Here is a 19,060-nt window from a genome sequence, read left to right on the forward strand (position 1 = left end):
CAGCAAGGGTTCCCCCCAAACCCCCTGCAATTACAGATGTTTGTTACTAGTGCTCCACTTCAGGGGAGTCTGTGTTTTGCCATGAACTCTGAAATCCCCAACTGGGAGAAGTCTGCCCTGGAAAAGCTCTGAAATAAAAAAGTGGCTGAGCTGCAAGAAAGGTAAGAGATGCCATTACACAGAATGCTTCTTCTCCTGTTCCTTTGGGGTCTCAGCATCACAGTTTCAGGACAGTCCAAGATAATTAGACTACAATATATTTTAGTCATTCAAACAGCACAACAGTCATCAGAACATCCACCTTAAAGAGTCATTAAATATGTCTTCTTTCATCACACTGTATGGGCAAAATAATCATGTTCTAATAATCAGCCACCTGCTGACTTGTTTTCTTGCCAAGTTCCACACATTATTCCACACATTAAATATGAAAGTCCATGTACCAACGAGCACATTAACTTTACTTCCAAAGTTACTGATGACAAAGTAGATTTTAATAGATCTTGTATGGTCTTAATTCTTTAATTTCCACAGTTTTAATATAATTTTCTCCTTGTATATATTAGAAAATTATTCTACTCTACATGGATATTCAATCTCTTTTGTTCTATGTTTCAATTGTATTTACTGAATATAGAGATATAAAATCTAGAATTTTTTTAATTGTAACTGTGACAAGAAAATAATCTGGTCCCAAGAATCTGAAACACTTTACAAGTGTTGGGATGTACTACTACACTCACAAAATCCCACAGAAAAATTGCATGTCAGTGTGTACTTACCTCATTATAAGTACTGCTTCTTTCCCTTGATATTTCTAGTTATTTCAATTTTTCTTACTTTAAAGTAATTTTTTTAAAAGAATATTTTAATTGTCTATTGGAAACATCCCTCCATGTCTGTTTGCCTCCATTGTCTGTGTCCACAAGTTCTACAAAGTTCATTAATTATCTATCAATAAAGCCATCTATAACAGAGGTCCAAAGATGCTCATGCATGTAAGAGAAAAGGGAGGAAAAAAAGAGAGAAGAAACAATCTAATGCTTCTAAAAAGATTAGTCTCAACCAGCCCTGAATAATGAAGAACAGAAGGAAAAAAAGCAGATAAGGGCATTGCTACAAAACACATCTGTGCCACAGTGCCTCTGCTGGCTGTTCTCCTGGCCTGGACATCTCACACAGCATGCCTTTGTCCTGGGCTCAGTCTAAAAGCACTGCTTTTTAGATAATCTTTAAAAAAACATCCTTCCATCTCTTACCATAAGCTATTCCTGTTTCTCATTATACTTAGCAGTGAATATACTCTAGTAGCTGATAAGGGTTCTAGACATTTGCGTTCCTGATTATAAATGGTTATATAATCAATTAAACACACTTTTAAAAAGCATTTTTGTTCAACTAGGCTGATTTTATGCTAATGTTGCCCTGATTGAAACCAAATGTTTTCTGCAAAGTAAAAGTTAAAAGGCACAAGACATCTGTTCATATTTACTTGCTTATATTTTTACTTTGAAATACATGGTCTTAAAATGTTTTATTATAATATTACCTGGATAGAATTATATAAACAAATAAAATTAAATGTTTATTCCATTTTGCTACAATAAGTGAACAATAAACTAAACAGCCAAGAGCCAAAGTAAACTTGTTCTACTATGACAAGTATGTCGCAATATTGGTTTCTCACAGATCTTTATTTGGATTAAATCTGAGGACATGATATTCAGTAAAATACCTAACTATTATTATGTTTAAACACATTATAGTATATTGTAATAATGCATTAGCCTACAAAACTGACTGCAAGATCTAGGTAGCTTTTTTGTACCTTATACAGATATTTTAACATCTTCATAATACATTCAATGAACACAGAATAGACCATGGCCTGAAAGATTTGACCTTTTATGAATGTGCTCAGCTGTTGTTAGAGAAACAACTTTGCCATTAACTTTACTGTCATTTAATTTACTGTACAATTATTGTACATTCAGCATTGTTTTGTAAGCAAAAATTGTTAAACCAAAAAAATTTTAAGTTGAAATTTTGCTATAAATTTCCCAAAGTTGCTACGGAAAACAATCTTTATATTCTCTATTTTTCTTTGTAATACTTTCATCTCACAGAGAAACTACTGAAATGTTTACTTGTTAAGACAAGAGCTTACTTTTTTAAATAAAAATGTTCAGATGTTCTTAAAAGTTCAGTTTTCTCTTCAATATACATGGGGCATAGATTTGAGAAATCACAATTGATCCTTTATAGTAGATTAAAGAGCATATACGGTATATTAGAATATATTCCAAGCAGTATTTTAGAATATATGAGATGGCATTTAGTAACACTGTGCCTATTACCCTTTCGGATATATTTAAACATTACAAGTATGAAACCTTCAGCATAGTCAGAAGATGAACTAGAAGAACTAGCCTAAACAACAGAGTAACAGTATTAAGGGCACAGATAAAGAGAAGAACATGGACTCTAAGATGATATGTTCTCTTGAAATTGTGCCAAGAGGGCCAAAGCCCACATGGGAGAGATAAAGGTGAAGAGGTGAATGAAAGAAGACCACCACCACGGCCTGGAGACCACCACCACTAAGGACTGAGCATGTCCAGAAGGGCGTGGAGTAATTACCATACCAAGCAAGGATGGGCGGGATCAGGAAATGAATATGTATGAAGAGGGCCTGTGGGATGTCATGCATATATAAGACTTCCGGAAATAAGAAAGGGGGCAAATCCCCTGGGGGGTATGCTTGTCTTTGGTGAAATTATTCCCCAGCATCTCGACGTCGATAAATACATACCGCTCTAACAACTAGTAATAGTTGTGGGGGGTTTTTTTCCATGACTTTTCAATACATAAATGAATGTATTCTGATATCAAACTTTTTCTTTGCCATGCCTCAGAATCACCTCACTTGGTAAAAAACTATAACAAACAATACCACAATGCTATTAAAATACTTCGCTATTGTACATTGCTTTCACCTGTGGAAGCCAAACCTCTTTAGGCAGGAGAAAAAATATGTCTAGACTGATTCTACAGCTGGAGGAACCACAGCAGAGGCAGGTGATATGGCTAAGTGCATCCTCTGCCTTATAAAGAAATGCAGCTTCTCCGCTCCTGCTTTAGAGAGACATCCAAGACTCTGAGTGGCCAAGTCTCCCTGTGCTCTGCCTGGAGCCTGCAATCAAGAGATGATGGGATGTGCTGGCCTCCTGCAGGGACCTATCAAACCTACAGCCCTCCCAAGTGCTCTTTTCAGGACTTCTCCCAGCTTGGCACTCACCAGCTCAGTCCCTTCCACTTCACATGAGTCAGCAGAGATGGGGCTTCCTCCAGCTGGGAAAGGTGAACCCTAATCAGGGAGCACTGCAGTTCTCAGCTTCTGCAATCTAAGGTAAAATGCAGCCTAATGTCACAAAAGGTAACAGTCAAGGTCTCAGCTACTGACCCAGCTCAAAAACTGATGTTCTCACATAGAACACTGTGTGCTAAGACAAAGGGAGATCAGGATCTCCAGTTTCCCACCAGTTCAGCCAACACTGGTCAGAAGACTGATGTCCATATCCAGATGTCTTTCCACTGGCCTTCTTGTACAGCCTGTCTTACCTGATTTTGGTGGTTTCAAGGGCCTTATCTGAACTAGAGACTGCAGGTGAGTGCACAGAGGTGAAATGCATAGCACTCTGCCTGCCTTAGAGAAAGAAATGACATTTTAGAAATGACACGTAGCCTTTAAAGATTTCTTGCTGTTTCTCAAAGAAGAAAAGAATAGAATTGTTTAAAAGTGCGCATTCATCTTTTAATACCAAAACAAGAACAGGAGGATGGACTTTTGCTGCTGCAAGGAAAGAACTGACATTTTCTTTTTTTATGGATTACCCAAAGACAAGAAAGAGCCAGGTGGTGATGGTCAGTGCCATCTGCCATATCAAACGTTGCAGGGGGGGTCCTGAAGGCACCCCATTTCTGCTTTACATTAATGTCATTGCTATTACCTAGAAGCAATACTTCAGGCTGTTGATTTGGAAGAGTTGTAAAATGCAGATAATGTGGGAAGACTTAAAGCTATGCCAGAATTAGTGTGTAGGCAGGCTTAATTCTGAATTTTTCTGTGCCTCTCAAATTCCATTATAGAGATTTAGTCTATAATTTTAATTTTAGACTTTACTATTACTGATGTTATTACTTCAGGTTAGACAATTGTGCTGATGCAGATAAAAGGAAACCTGTAAAAATAGATATTGATTTCTTGTAATGTTTTAGAACATTTTTTAGTGGGGAAGTAACTGAAAACCCTGCATTAGCAACAGAAAATGCTAACGCATTTGTTCCTGAGGTATAGATTTTTTAATTCTATGTGACTCAATCACAGGTTAAAAAATTAATGTGAAAAAAATTCTGCTTTTAAATGGCCTCACTGAATAATAAAAAAACAAGTTAGTTAAAGGGCATGTAACTATTTAATAATATTTTTGCACTCTTTATTCTTGTAGAATTTTTAGCATTTTTAAGAAACCTGGGATTTTAACTGCCAAACCTATGGAAGCAATTTCATGATCCTCTTTATTTTTTAATTTTAGAGCTAAGACATTTTATCACCATATATGTCATGCCTCCAGAAACTACATTTTCCTTCTTTGAATTCTTTGGAATCCAAACTTCATTGCAGATTAAAGAAACACAGCAATATTTTTAGCCTGTATAATGCTGATGCTGAACTCTGAAGGGAAGTGCTAAAATCTCTGTTCTTCAATACCAGTTCAATGATGCTCTGCAACAACTTGCCAAAATAATCAGGGTTTTTTTATACTGTTTGTTCTTTATGCCTGAAGCCAATTCGCAAGCTTATTTTTAATAATTAATAGAATTGCTTACAATGTATCTACTACAGAGGCCTTTAAAATAAACATTTATAAGAATTTTGAGTCAGATAACAAAGCAGATTAAACATTAGAGTTATTTTTTGTCCTCAATAAATACTTGCAACTCCGTTGTCTATTATGGAGACTGTGACTAGATCTCACAGCCAGGCCCCCCGAGGGGTTACTGAGCATGTCTGTGTTACCAGTGCAAAGCCAAGTGGAGAATTTGTCTTATGAGACCAAGAGGAAGTGCATTCCAGTGACAAAAAAGACAGTCTCTAGCTCCCAGTAGAGTACAGGGGTATGCCCATAGACCTGAGCTTTTCCAGACTTAGTGAAAACTGGTTTTTTGTAAACTATACACTTCTCAGCTGGCACGTGTATATGCATCCAGATCAACACTTGTCTGAGCACCAGAAAGGGATACAATCAGTTAATCCAGGCCCATGTCAGAACTAGTGTGTGCTGCAATCTGCACAGATCTTCCATGGGAAGGCCGATTATTATTCTGCCAGACTTGGACCAGCCTTACAGTCAGCAGTTGTACTTCTAACAAGTGACTGTGTAGCACTTGCAATATTTTGCAGAATATTGTCCCGGTGGTTACAGAAGTGGTTGACAACCCCAAAATTCCATTAACTTTGTCTTACTACCCCTTTGCCCTCCTAGCAGGGAATAGAGGAGGCCAAATTACTAACTATTTCAACAAACTTATTTTATGATGGTACCACCAAAACAAATTATACAAGATTATCTTTCATGGGCTACAATCTTCACAAGACTTTATTTCCGTTTTGGGGTGAAGTTTCCAAAATGCTGAAAATTTTCTTCAGAAATAAAAAGGTCAAGTTTCCTACTTTGAAAACTCAGGAATATGTTTAAAATGTTTATAGAGTCAAAAATTGAATAGCTATGTCTTCTTTTAAGCACCTGAAAATCTGAGGTTTTGCATCTGACATTTTTCACTCAATTGTAAAATTCAGAGAAATGTCATGAAAATCTAAGTCTGAATATGTTTCATATAGTTAGCTTCCACCAATGCACAAATATCCTACAATGACATAATATTAAGCATTGCTTATCTTAATTTGCCTTTCTAGAAATAGCACATCATTCATTTGTATTTTGTACACTATATAATCATGTCCAAAAAGGATTATCTACTACATACAGATTGAAAGAGACCACGGACAAGACTAAACAGTCATAGCCACTATATTTAGTAGTAACTTAGGAAAAATTGAATTTTAAATCATTTAATACTATGTTATTTTCAAAAATAACCAGGGCAAATAATATATTGCAAAATCTATGTTCACTAGGAATATTCTGGCTGGAGAAACTGTATTATAATAATCATCAAAACCGAACAAAGTAATATTTCCATGGCAAACTTCCTTTGGAACTGCTGTATAATGAAGACAAATTTCCATTACTAAGAAAGCAAAGGGGTGGGTCAGTTACAAGTAGAATATACAAAAATACTCCTTCAAAGTAACTGCATGAATACCTAGCAAACTACTAGTTCGGCAGGGAGTAGGGGAGGAGCAGAAAATAATGTAATTGAAAAATGTTTTAATTTTTTCCTATACATTCTTGGTTTTTTTTCCTTTGTTTTTAAATGAATTGTGAATTTAATCATAAAAATAGTGTACAGAAATATGCATTGCTATTCTTTATCTAGCATATTTAGCTCTCCTTATTCGGAGAACTGTTCAACTACCTGCCATGTTCACTCGAGACCACTAGAAGGTGCTCCTCTGTTGAAAGATAATTATTTCAGTCTGAATTGCTGTTAAAAGCTAATTTTCCCCTGATAACTGTGTTTCTGGCCAGTTGTTTGCACAGACTGTAATTGAAGCTGCTACCCCAGCTATAAAACAGCTGAGCCTCGTCTACTATAACCATTATCACTGCATGAAAATAACAGATCTATTATCACTCATTTTCTGATAAATCAAAATCCCACCTGAGCAGGACTCTAGTTAGTTTTGCTGCAAGGTGAGGCATGGAATTAGTGGTGGAACTAACAAACCACACATTTGGTAAAGTTAGAAATCACAGAATCATTTAGTTTGGAAAATACGATAATTGAGTTCAATCATACACCTAACACCACCAAAACCCATTCCTGGACTAAATTAAGGCAGAATGCACCCCTAATGAGAATTGGCATGCTTGTCTGAACAAGAGCCCAACATTTAAAAAAAAGAAAAAAAAAAGAAAAAAAAAAAGGCAAACAAACAAACAAACAAAAACCCAGAACAAAACTAAGACAAACATACAAAGACAAGCATATGGTCCACACCAATTCTACCAACAGTAGAACAACACCAACAGTATTGGGATATCAAACTGCATCTAGAAGTACAAGGATCAATAATTCTTCAATAATTCTTCTTTTCTACACAACCTTACATGAGCCTGAACCAAGTTCTGGTTTAGTTTGACACCCAGAGTAGCATTCTGATGACCTCTGGATACACACAGGCTGCCATGGTCAGCTCTTTGCACAGGCAGTGCAGCCCTCACCTTTGCAGAGACCACTGACTGCCTGCTCTGGTGTGTGCCCTAGCAAGGCAAGCAGAAACACAGCCTCAAGAGAATTTTTGCTTTTTTATCTGCAGCCTAAGAGATGGAAAACTGTAAACATCCCCAAGAGAGTAGCACTCCTGTTTTACTCTCTGAATTTAGACAAGTCATACAAAAGTGACCTCTAATTTAGATAAAAATTACTCTACTTCTGGCTGCCAGAGATAAGGCTTGTGGGACATAAGCCCCAAACCACTTCGAAAGTAATCTCAGCTGGAACCTATCGAGGATAACATGAAGCAAAGTGGTAGGCATGGAGAAAACTGTTTGTAAATACTTTTTTCTTTGCTGCATGAAAGTTATACAAAATTGAATGTTTTGCTAAGCCCTGAATTCCCCAGATCAGGAACTCCACAGACATTCCACTTAAAACATTAGTTTTCAGTTCCTCCTCCCTTTTCTATACCTCTAGCACATTACACCATCAGGTGTGAATTAAGATCCATACTTTTTGCCACTTTCATATGTGAGCATAGATTAGCAAAAGAGCTAGGATATTTGTGGGGTTTTATTATTTAAAACTGTGGTCTCTCAATTTTTAGGCCTTTTACTCAAGTAAGCTAAAATTAAATATTGTTGCTGTGACTCTGTAGGAACATGGTGCTCCATCCTGCTTCATCTCTTTACTCCCTCACTGCCCTAATTATTTTTTCATTATTTGTTTAGCATGTTTGACTTTACCTGAATCTTGTACAGATTTAATTTCTTCTTTGCTTCATAGTAGACAGACATTGCATCAGTGTCCCAGAAATAGAAGACATTATTTAGCATGTACATAAGTGAGCCTAAAAAGCCCTAAACAGCTGGCCACTTTGAAAGATCATACCCCAGTGCTGCAGATGAAAGCTGAATTCAAGGTCCTGCTGCTACTTCTACTCAGATGTTCAGCCTCCTCCTGGGAGACTCCTTTCCCACATAAAGGCACCAGGGCATGAGTTAAGGCATCCCCTGGCATGAGTTACTCAATGGAGAAAGGGACATTGCCTCCTCTGATGAAAAAAGAAAAAGAAGAATGCAGAAAATTCTGTTTTCCAGTATCTGAAATTAGGGCATGTGCCTCTCATATCTCAGCAGTCATATTCAGAAACCCTGCATTTCTGCCCTACCTGTGTCATAAGGAAAAATTACTCCTCCTTGAACATCACTCTGGCTAGTGAATACATTTACAAATTCTTTTTACTTTTGCCATACGTAAAATATCTATGAGAAATGTATGCACCACACTTACTATTTGCTAAATAGTTATTATATCTTGATAAGGTATTCAAAGTTTCTTAAGGACCAGAATACGTTGAGGGGTTTTGTTCATTCTGGAATTAAAAAAAATAAAAAGTTATATATATATGTGTATGTGTATGTGTGTGTGTGTGTGTGTGTGTGTGTGTGTGTGTGTGTATATATATATGTAACTTTATAAGGCAGTTGCACAGGCTTGGGGAGCGCACAGGCTGGATTCTTCATGGGCCACAGAATCACAGAGAGAGGAATATTGGTTTGTATGTGAAGGACCTTCATGCCACTCTTACAGCCTAAGGGGACCTTCAAAAGGACACAGCATGACCAAGGAAATCATGATCTCCTAGGGACTCTGCAGCAGGCACGTGGCAAGGTGATGTTCCACACTAATATCCTCTCCATCTCCTCCTTGTATGGGATCATGACACATGAAATTTTCCCCTGCACTAGGTTGCACCTGCACCATGCCCATCAGGACATATCTACTAAGAATAAGCTCACTTCTATTTCTGGAAATTGGGGAATGGAGACATATCATTCCCATAAGAGGCAGGCATCATTCCAAAATCCCTCACGGCTTCAAAGAGAAAGAAAAATCTGAGCGTCATGTCAAAAAGATCAAAAACGCAGATTTGACACATCAATACAAAGTAGCAATGAAGTTATTTTTAGTTTTCAGTCACTCAATGCTAAATATTATCTAGAGCTTTCCCATTATGGAAAATCTGACACATGTAGCTCTTCTTGCACTCTTAAGCTACTGCTTGGGGAGTGGGATATGCACCTCCAATAGAACCAAAGCTTTCATAGAAGGGAAAATAATCTTTTGTAGCTATTGCCTGTATCTGTCCAATTAAACTCTACAATTTACTACACAAAGACTGATTCCACAACTAAGCTAAGTGCAGACAACAGCAGTCTTCTCATTAAGTGTGAAAAGAGGAAGCAGTGAGATGTTATGGCTTCTCTAAAAATAGGTGTAAGAGAAGAAATTAGGAGGTTACTTGCATGCTTTTCATTTATATTTGAAAGGTCACTTGTGGTCTCCCTCATGAATGATGTAAAGTTTAAAATAAGCTGATATCTGAATTACTGTCAGCTTGCCAGAGCTGGAATCTGATGAGCCTGCAACTCATTCAGTGGCTGGCTGAGAGCTTCTTTTTATGTTACCTTTTTTAAAAAATTTTACTTATTTTTTAATTTGAGGATTCTGGCTCTCAGAATTGCTTGCTCACAGTCACTTGTGCATTATTATTAGCAAACTGTTAGACTGGTCACTTGGCACACATTTTGTAGCACCAAAATAATTTTACTGTATTGATTCAACATTTTACTGGTACAAAAGAGGTGAATTGACCGTGATGCAATCACAGCAGACCTTGAACAGCTTCAACAGTATTCTCTTGGTCATTGTCATTAAAATACTGAACAGGCTCTTGAAGACAATATTTTTCACCAGCTGTCACATTAGTTGTTTTCTATTAAGCTGAAGTCATCACTGGAAAAGAAAGAGCAGGAACAAAGTTGCTGGGTATTAAGTGACAGTCCTTACTGTAATGTAAGACGCAGAGCTGACAACAAAGAATATGCTCTATCAATCAGCTTAGAATTTTATGCAAGTATTGCCATACACACACAACTTGTTTCTACAGATGGTGGTATAACTGCTCCTATCACTACCATCAAACAAGAATGGGAAACAATCTGGCTGAAAAACAAGCATGAGAAAACCTTAACAAATCTATGGGAAGCTTCTTTGGCAAAACTGATCATATGGTTCATTAGCTATTTCACAAGCACCACTATGGAAGTGATATGCCAACACTAGCAGCAATACCACTGCCTGGATTTTACACTAACATGACCCCAAATATATCAAGATACTAACTAATCATATATGTGATATTGTATGAATTTATCTTGTTACCTAACATCCACTTTTTCCTATGTAGTGCAACATCATCCTGACTAAATCCCAGTCTGCCTAATTTCCCCTTGCAATCTTCATTCAGTTAATACATCTTTTAAATTTCAGCATAAAACCAGACACTGAGGAGCCTGCTTTTAAGATATTTGTGTGATCTTTTAGAGCATTCCAGATAAGATGTTTGACAAAAAAGAGTAATGTTCTCAGACCGCATAACCTTGGTGGGTGTTTTGTTTGAAATCATGTATCATGAAATTGCTCACAGCATGGCACTACTGTCCATTAAAAAATCTGCAACATTTGTGTGCACCCATTGTTCAGTGCAATTCCTACGAGTGATTTATTCATTTATTCCTGTGCCTATAAAGCTGGGATTATCATTCACTTTTAAACAAACTGCATACTGTGAACATTTTTAAGAGAGTACCCCATTAAATTCAACATTTATACAACAGCTCTAATGTACTTGCTGTATTATGATTCCTCCATTTTAAGAAATACAGATTTAGTTATATATATCTTGTTTTAAATTAAGTATTTAGTTTTTCCATCCACACCATTTAGAAAGGAACTTACAAATATAAATCTAAGCACACTCATTGAAAATTGATTCAAATACAAGTACAATACAAATACAAATATCGCCTCTGTAATCAGCCTTTTGACCAGATTATAATACATCTTTGGAAATAGAAAAATGGGCAGATAGAAACATGTATGTTTTGTAGTAAGTAAGTTTTTAAAAACTGATGTATCTAATATGCAGCACGAGATAAAGATTAGCAACGTAAGGACTAGTCAAAGCAAAAATGTTGGACTGAAAAAGGTAAGATATATTTCCAAGTATACTGCCAATTTATGCTAAATTTATGCTGCTAAAAGTCTATTCAAATTGAAGACTATTTTAGATTTATATGATAGATCATGTTTATCTATATTGATGCAAAATGTACAGCCTGAACTTTAGGCCAAAAACCCCACGACTGAACTCACAATTTCAGTCTGAAGAAGTGTAGAAGAGCAACTGTGCATATTCTGAGCAGATGCCAATTAAAACATACACTTTCTACACTTTAAACACTGTGTTATTTTCTGTACAATGCCCCAGAGCAATATGAAAAATAGGCAAATACTTATTTAGGAATATCTTTTAAGTCAAGATTTGAATGCATTTTTTGAATGCATAGTGTCATCCAATAGGTCAGTTTGTAAGCTCCCTCTGGTTTAAATAAAGCAGAAGATTAATCAAGAAATGACCATTTTCTCTTATGTCAAGTAATTCTCTCATACAGAATGAAAAACAAACCAGGGGTATGTATCTTTAGTTTTCATTTCCCCAAATTTCCAATATTCTTCTATGACCTTTCACTTTCCACTGCAAAGTAAGAAGCACAGCAGAACAAAATACCTAACTAAATAGAAGATACGCTTAGTGATGGATCAAAATAAGACAGTGGGTAACAGCCCAAAGACAATGTTAAATTCTACTTGTTCTGACCACATGACATGAAGATATAAAAAATGTACTAGATAAGGGCTATTTTCCACTGAAATATTTATCATGGGAGATGTTTATCAAATGAATTAAGCTATTTCTTGGCCAAAGAACAAAAGTAACTGTTTTCTAATCTTAAGTCATGAGAAGTGTCTTGAAGGATTCCCTGAATACTGCTCAAAGGCTGCAGCAGAAAACATCCCACTATGTCCTCCAGTTGAGATCTCTACTTCTCATCAATATAGTTTATCTACTCCCTTATCTCTCTGTAAACTCAGAGTGATGAAGCCTAAATCAGGATTCCAGCACCTGTCTCCTTCCCCTTTTAGACACATGAGATGCTTGAACTACTTTCTTTTATTGTTTTAGTCCATGACAGCCATGGCTATCAGGCAGTGACTGTCAAAGACAATAAACTGCATTCTGACACAGCTCTAGCTACACTATTTTTCTAGTTCCTGTGCAAACTCAGCAGCAAGAAATACAGAAGACATGGAACAAAAAAGCAGAAAGGGCAGAGAGAAAGAAAATCCTTCCTTTTCCTCTTCATTTAAAGTGAGATATGCAGACGAATCCTTTTCATTTTCAATTTGCAGGCTCCACTGTGAGCCAAGATCTGACAGGGAGGGAGAGATTGACTGGTGCTATCTGGCTTCCTGACTGCAGGAAGTTATACACAGGCCACAAGAAACAACAAGTCACAATTTCCCCTGCAAAGAGAGTGTAGCAGAGAAAAAAAAACAAAATAAATAAACATGGACTTAAAACCAGAGTTGTCCCAAGAAATTCAACATTAAAAAAAAAAAAAAAAAAAAAAAAGAAGTTAAATAGAAAAGAAAATTACAAAAGTAGCAACTACTTGGAAAAATAGACTAAAAACAATAAAGGGGTGAATTCATGAACTGCTTGATGCCAGAAGATCCAGAGGACATATTTGATAAGGACCTCAATAAAGAGGGATTTCTAGGCAATGAAGTCATTAAAGTAGTAGCAAGTAACAGGCAGAAAATATTTCAGCATGGGCTGTACAAATCTTCCAGAGACACAGAGATGACTGAAGCTGTAAACTCACATTCTCATCAAAGTGATCTCTATCCACACCAGCTACACAGCCACACCAGTCAGCAATACAGTCAGCTCTTCAGTCACACTGCCTGCCATCTGCTCACAGTGTATCACGAGCAGCAGCACATTTCCACTGACATTGTGTGGGTGCAGTCCCACAGCACTGGAGACAACACCAGGAGTGGCTGCCACAGCCCCAGCTGTCCTGGCTGCACAGTCCTTGGCCATCTCATCAGCACTGGCACTCAAGTGATCACATCAGTTCAAGGAGCTGCTGTAGACGACAGCAGAAGGAACTGATTTTCCATGAGATTGGCTGCCTGAGCTGGATTGCTGCACTGTCACATCAACAGCAGCATTGGCTCAAGGGAGGCACCAAAATGATGTGGCTGGCATTAGGAGGGTGGGGTTGTGACAGACCTACATTGGCTCAGATTGCCATGAAACTCAATGTGCAGCAGCTGGCTTCAAATCAGATTGTACCTAGACCCATGTTGCTTATCCAGAGCACAGCTGCAAATATCCACAAACCAGCACTTTTTCTAACCTTCAGGGTTAGGAATTTCTTGCCCATTGGTTTCCTCTCAGCGCTGACCCCACCTTAGTGCTGCCACAAACATCATTGTGGTCAGGTCAGACATGTGATCCTTACAGAAATAAAAGATGGATACTGCTAATACGGGTAAGTTCCCTATCCTGTTTCACTGAGCAACTGCACAAAGGCACAAAGCAGCAGACACTGAAGGCTGGACAGACCTTCTCTGTTTGGCAGAAAGACTGAATCAAGTCACTTTAAAATTTATGTTTAGCTACATATGCTATTCACTTACAAATCCAGAAGGAATTATCATAATAAGCTACCTAGATAGAAGATAATTACTCCATAGTCAGAAAAATGTGTTCTCAAAGAGAAAAATTCATGTCTTGATGAGGTCACATCCTATAAAAACTTGATCCACTGGTTGTCTAGCCTTTCAGATTTAAAAAAAAATCCTGGCTATTTGCCACTTCCAAGCACTGGACCTTGCATTACATATGCTGAACTGAAAGTTCTGTCCTTCAAATTTGAGCAAGTCACTCTCTAATCTTCCCTTTATCCTCTCAGTCCTCTAACTATTGGGCTAATTTTTAAAATTTATCATCAGTTTCATCACTTTTCCTTAAATGTCTTCAGTTTAACAAAATAATTTCTCAGCCGGGGAAGCCGGAATTGAAAACATTCTTGTGATAGCCCTTGTTCCAGGTAAAATGTCCTCTTTATGAGAACATTCTACATTTACCATTACCCTCTGGTAAAATAGCCAAATAGTCTTCATGATGCTTAATTATTTTTCAGAATAAGTGTTTCAAGAGAAGTCTGTATTAAAAGAAGTCTCTTAATGTGGCTTTGCCTGTTCATTCCTCAACACAACAGCTCTACATTTTATTTATTGAAACAATAGTGGCTCTCTCTTGATCTTAATAGAATGAGACAGACTAAGGAAATGGCCTATTGCTCATGTGCTTCGAGGTGTTCCAGCAACTATCCATCCTGCAGTGCTACCAGTAAAAGAATATGGGGGTTGTCCATCTAGACCAGCAGCAGCACACCCAGGATCAGATGTTTCAAAGAATAGTGCAAATGGCAGGAACAAAGAAATCTTTGAAGATTTCTAGTTATCTCTAGAACACAGAGACAGCCTTGAGCCTTCAGGTGCAACACTCTCTACTTGTAAGTTAAGACAACAAATGGATAGTTTTGTATCTCTATATATTTACATCTAAATTCTCAGTCTCAGAATTTGTTCCAAGGCCATTTCATTCCTTTCTGTTAGTCCGTGTTCAGTACGTTCCTCAGTGAAGTCATATCTTGTGTATGGAAACATTCACTGTCATATTTTTCCCCATTTCCCGCCTTTCCATTTTACTGACTTGCTCTTGTACTAAAACAGAGACAGGTCCTACCTCTCTAGAATTCCCATTTTCACATGGGAGCTCTTCAGCACAACTCTGCTAATAGTTACAAGAGCCTCTGCTTCCATTTAAGTGTCTTTTCACAAGACATGCAGAGTTGCAGCCCCAAGGAAGAATTCTTTTCTTCAAATTGCTGAGAAAGTTACATAATGAGAGCTAAAATTTGGTCTGAAGGTGCAAAGAAGTACGTTGTAACATGGAAAAATTGAAAACTACTGATCAATACCAAGTATTTAAAACATGTCAGCTTTCACTGCTTTTATCCTCTTTTGAATGAAATAATTTAGAATTATGGTATAGTATTAGTTTCCATGATGGTGCAAGCTTTGATGTACTGAGTTCTATACAGCTCTAAGCAATAAAAGAGATTAAAAGCAAAGTTTACAAAACTGCCATGAGTGAAAAGCTAAAAGGAGAAGTCAGAAACCCATTACCAGGAAGTCAGCAGATGCATCTTTTAACTTACCAAACAAGCGCTGATGGAAGAGAAATTTCCCAGCTATCAGTCCTGTGAGAATGGCAAGGAGCCACAGAAACACCTTCAAAAATCTCCAGCCTCCTCCTTCAGGGTATTTATTTGTTACAAAGGAGAAACAATTACCAACAACAATAACATTGGCTTCTGTCTGGCTGTGAGATACTGGGTCCTCAGCAAATATTAAGAAGTTAAAGAAGATCACTAAGTAAGCCACAACTAAGCGAGACCACGGGTGCTGGAAGTAGTAGCGGAAGTCTTTATCCATCCTCAGATACTGAAGAACGGGGTTTTGCCTGTATGTAAAGACACAAATGCATAATGTTACATATACCAAAATTCTCAGAGCTTAGGAGAGACTCACACATTACAATAACCAAATCATTGCAACCTTGTCATCAGTAATTTTTAACACTTTAGAGTGGAGTAGAAATGAAAATTTCAATCAACAGATATTGTTAGATCCAGGTAGAGAAAAACTGAAATTTCTCCCTATTCCAATGTAAAAGCAACAACCAGCCATACATACATTGTAGCACAGGATTTTCAGTCTCAAATATACTATTTCTTTCATGCCTCCCTCATAATGAGGCATGAAAATAATGAATATAAGAACATGGCAGGCTACCTAAAACCCAGACTGCCTCTCCAGCCACACAAAAAATACACCACAGATTTCACAAAGGTTCATACTGAGCCTACACGGAATCTTTCTCCATGGAGGAGAAGGATGGAACCAGCTCACAAGTCTAGGGGTCTGCTACTGGAAGCTTCAAAGCATATGATCCAGAAACATCAGAAATGTGTGCTCATATGAAAGAATAAATAACATGTTGGAAAATTTCCTAGAATTAATTCTTGAAGTCAGGCAGGCCTGTATAAATCTTTTCATTGATTTCAGGGAGTACCCCTATAGCTAAGCATATTTTCAAAACCACAAAATAAGACACCCTGAAAAAGGACTGTTCTGTATGAATACAAAAACTGTATTTTGAAACCTGTCTACTTATTAAGTACTTCTATAGAAAAATGTATGGTTAACATTTTAATTGTTTGCCATTTGATTTCTTTTTTCTTTTATTCACAAACAATTCGTTGTTTCATCCTCTTGGACCACTTTGTATGCACAAAGATACAAGGCCTTTGTGTTGTAGAACACCAAAATTATTCAAGTGACACCGTGTGTAGGAAGAAAAAAAAATGTGTCTAATAATATTGTCTGTTTATTACAGCATTATCCTTGAAGGATACAGTGACAAATTTTTGCAAATGTCATATGCCCTGCAGAAAAAAACCCAAAACAAACAAAAAAACACTGTACAAAAGACCTAAACCCCTGATCACTTACTCATCCCTTTCTGGACTTCTAACTTAGGACTTGCAAACTTAGAAATGGTACAAATTTCAGCGTCTCCCTTTAGACAGTCCCAAAATCATTTAATTCCATACCCTAATTTATATTAGCAAAATTGCAAGGAATCCTGTACCTAATGAATGAGAAGGGTAAAAGAACCTCTCGACAGTTTCAGACGAGGCATTCAGTAAATAACAAGAAGAAATAATGACTCATAATGCATAAATTACATATGAAAAAGAAAAAAATTACCACATTATCGAGTTAAAAAGTTGGCATGAGGAAGTGTCAGACCTTCAAAAACTTTATGAAAAAAAAGTGATTTAAACTAAGGGTCGTTGCCTAAGAAAATACCACTCTGGGAAGATTAATCTGCCTTTAGAGCCATAAGGATGCTCAAAGGTGTTTCTCGTTCTCCTTTCGTTCTCTTACCAGTAAGAAAAGTTTTGGTATTTCCTCATGTGTATGAACCATCTTAAAGCCCGAATGGGGCTTGAGATAAACAACTACATGTCCTGGTATTTTTGACAGCTGCCGGATACCCGAGAGTTACCAAACACCCAGCTGAAGGTGCGGCTTCCCAGGAAGCGTTTTATAGCACCAGAAGCCAATATTAGCAATAGCAGCAGTGACAAATTGCTAACAAAAATCCTGCTCCTACCTACCTCAACGCCAAAAGCGTGGGCGCCAAGAGAGTCGCGGACCCCCCGCCCGTCGCAACCTGTTAAATGGCCCCATTTCCCCCCCGCGGCCACCTCACCCTCACCCTCCCCGGGCCGGGCAGGGCCAGGCCCCCGCAGCGCCGCCGCCCCGGCCGCCGCCGCACTCACCGCCACGGGGATCCGCGCCGCGGGCGCGCTGCTGCTGCTGCTGCTGCTGCTGCTGCTGCTGCTGCTGCTGCTGCGGCTGTGGCGGGGCTCGGCCCGCCCCGGTGCGGCTCTGGGCTCTGGGCTCTGGGCTCTGGGCGGCCCCGCTCCGCTGCCCCGCGGCCGGCAGGGCCCCCAGCCCCTCGGGCGCTGACAGCGGCGCTGGTGCCGCGGCGTCCCGCCCCCGGCCGCGGGGAGGGAGCGGCTGCGGCGGCGGCGGCGGCGGCGGCTGCGCTCCTCCTCTCCTCCCTGCTCCTCTCCTCTCCGCTCCCGGGCGCGGGCCGGCGGCACCGGCAGTGCGGCGGCAGCGGGCGGCGCCGCTGCGGCAGGGTCCCCTCGCCCCCGGCGCCCGCGCCCGCCCGCGCCCGGCAAGGACCCGAAACGTGCGCCCTGTGCCCCGGGTGTCTTTATTCACCCTGGAAAAGGGTGGGCGGGCAGCCACGGGGGCTTATCCAACCGGCGAGGTGAACCAAACCCGAGCAGCGCCCAATTCCCATAGGTCAGACTCCAGTATTATGCAAATTTAGAAACACGGAAACAGGCGGTCAAATCTGGATATTTAATATCCCAAAACAAAAGCACAGGGCTAACAATAACAGTCAGATCACTCAGGACGAGCTGTGAATACCCTTGTATTTGGGAGGGGAAGGAAGTCTACAGCCAATTTACTTACTTGGGAAGGGGCTGTGCTGAGGCTCCAGGGTGCACACACACTGTGCGGTCACTGTGTCGGGCTAAATGCCTCTGTGCAGCTTGCCAGAATTGTTGACATTGCACTTCAGCTGAATTGTCAGCCGAAGCCTTTTAATGTGGGATGTGGTCCCTAGTGTCAGTGTGCTGGTATTGCTGACATCTCAGGAAAACGTTTACAGGATGCTCTTAGCATTGCATTATGACTGGGTTTTAATGCAGTTTGTACTCGTTCTGATCATTGCTGAAGACAGATAAAACAAACTTGAAGTTGCTAGACACAGCCTCAATATCTTGTTGGGAAAATAAGGTAACTCCATTGCAGCAGGAGTTGAAATTTGGCATCAGACATCTGGCTGCTTCAGGCCAAGGTAGAAAGGAATGTGACTGAGATCCAGTGAGGAATGCGGAAGCGTCTTTAGAAGAGTCGTGTTGCAAAAGACCGGCAAAACCAGAACAAGCAGCAAAAGAAGACTTATGAACCCCTTCTGTACTTCTGGCAATACAGTTTTATGTATTTTTGTAAATAA

General features: G+C 38.9%; 1 protein-coding gene across 3 annotated transcripts in view; it reads right to left on the minus strand.

The window, feature by feature from the left end:
- TMEM117 (transmembrane protein 117) overlaps window positions 1-18,573 on the minus strand; it is a 181,516-nt gene extending 162,943 nt beyond the window's left edge. Inside the window, exons 1-2 of one of the 3 annotated variants that reach the window (XM_083858729.1) lie at window positions 18,514-18,573; window positions 15,612-15,916 (exon numbers count right to left, since the gene is read on the minus strand). In XM_083858729.1, the coding sequence (XP_083714855.1) occupies window positions 15,612-15,888 (277 nt within the window). In that variant the 5' untranslated portion in view covers window positions 15,889-15,916; window positions 18,514-18,573. Of the gene's footprint in view, window positions 1-15,611; window positions 15,917-17,639; window positions 17,682-17,804; window positions 17,831-18,513 lie in introns of those variants that run through there. The other 2 variants (XM_083858730.1, XM_083858731.1) reach the window with 2 other exon arrangements.
- Between the last annotated feature and the right edge of the window lie 487 nt (window positions 18,574-19,060).

The sequence above is a fragment of the Zosterops lateralis genome, assembly GCF_965231275.1.
Source record: "Zosterops lateralis genome assembly, chromosome: 4".
Taxonomy (NCBI): domain Eukaryota; kingdom Metazoa; phylum Chordata; class Aves; order Passeriformes; family Zosteropidae; genus Zosterops; species Zosterops lateralis.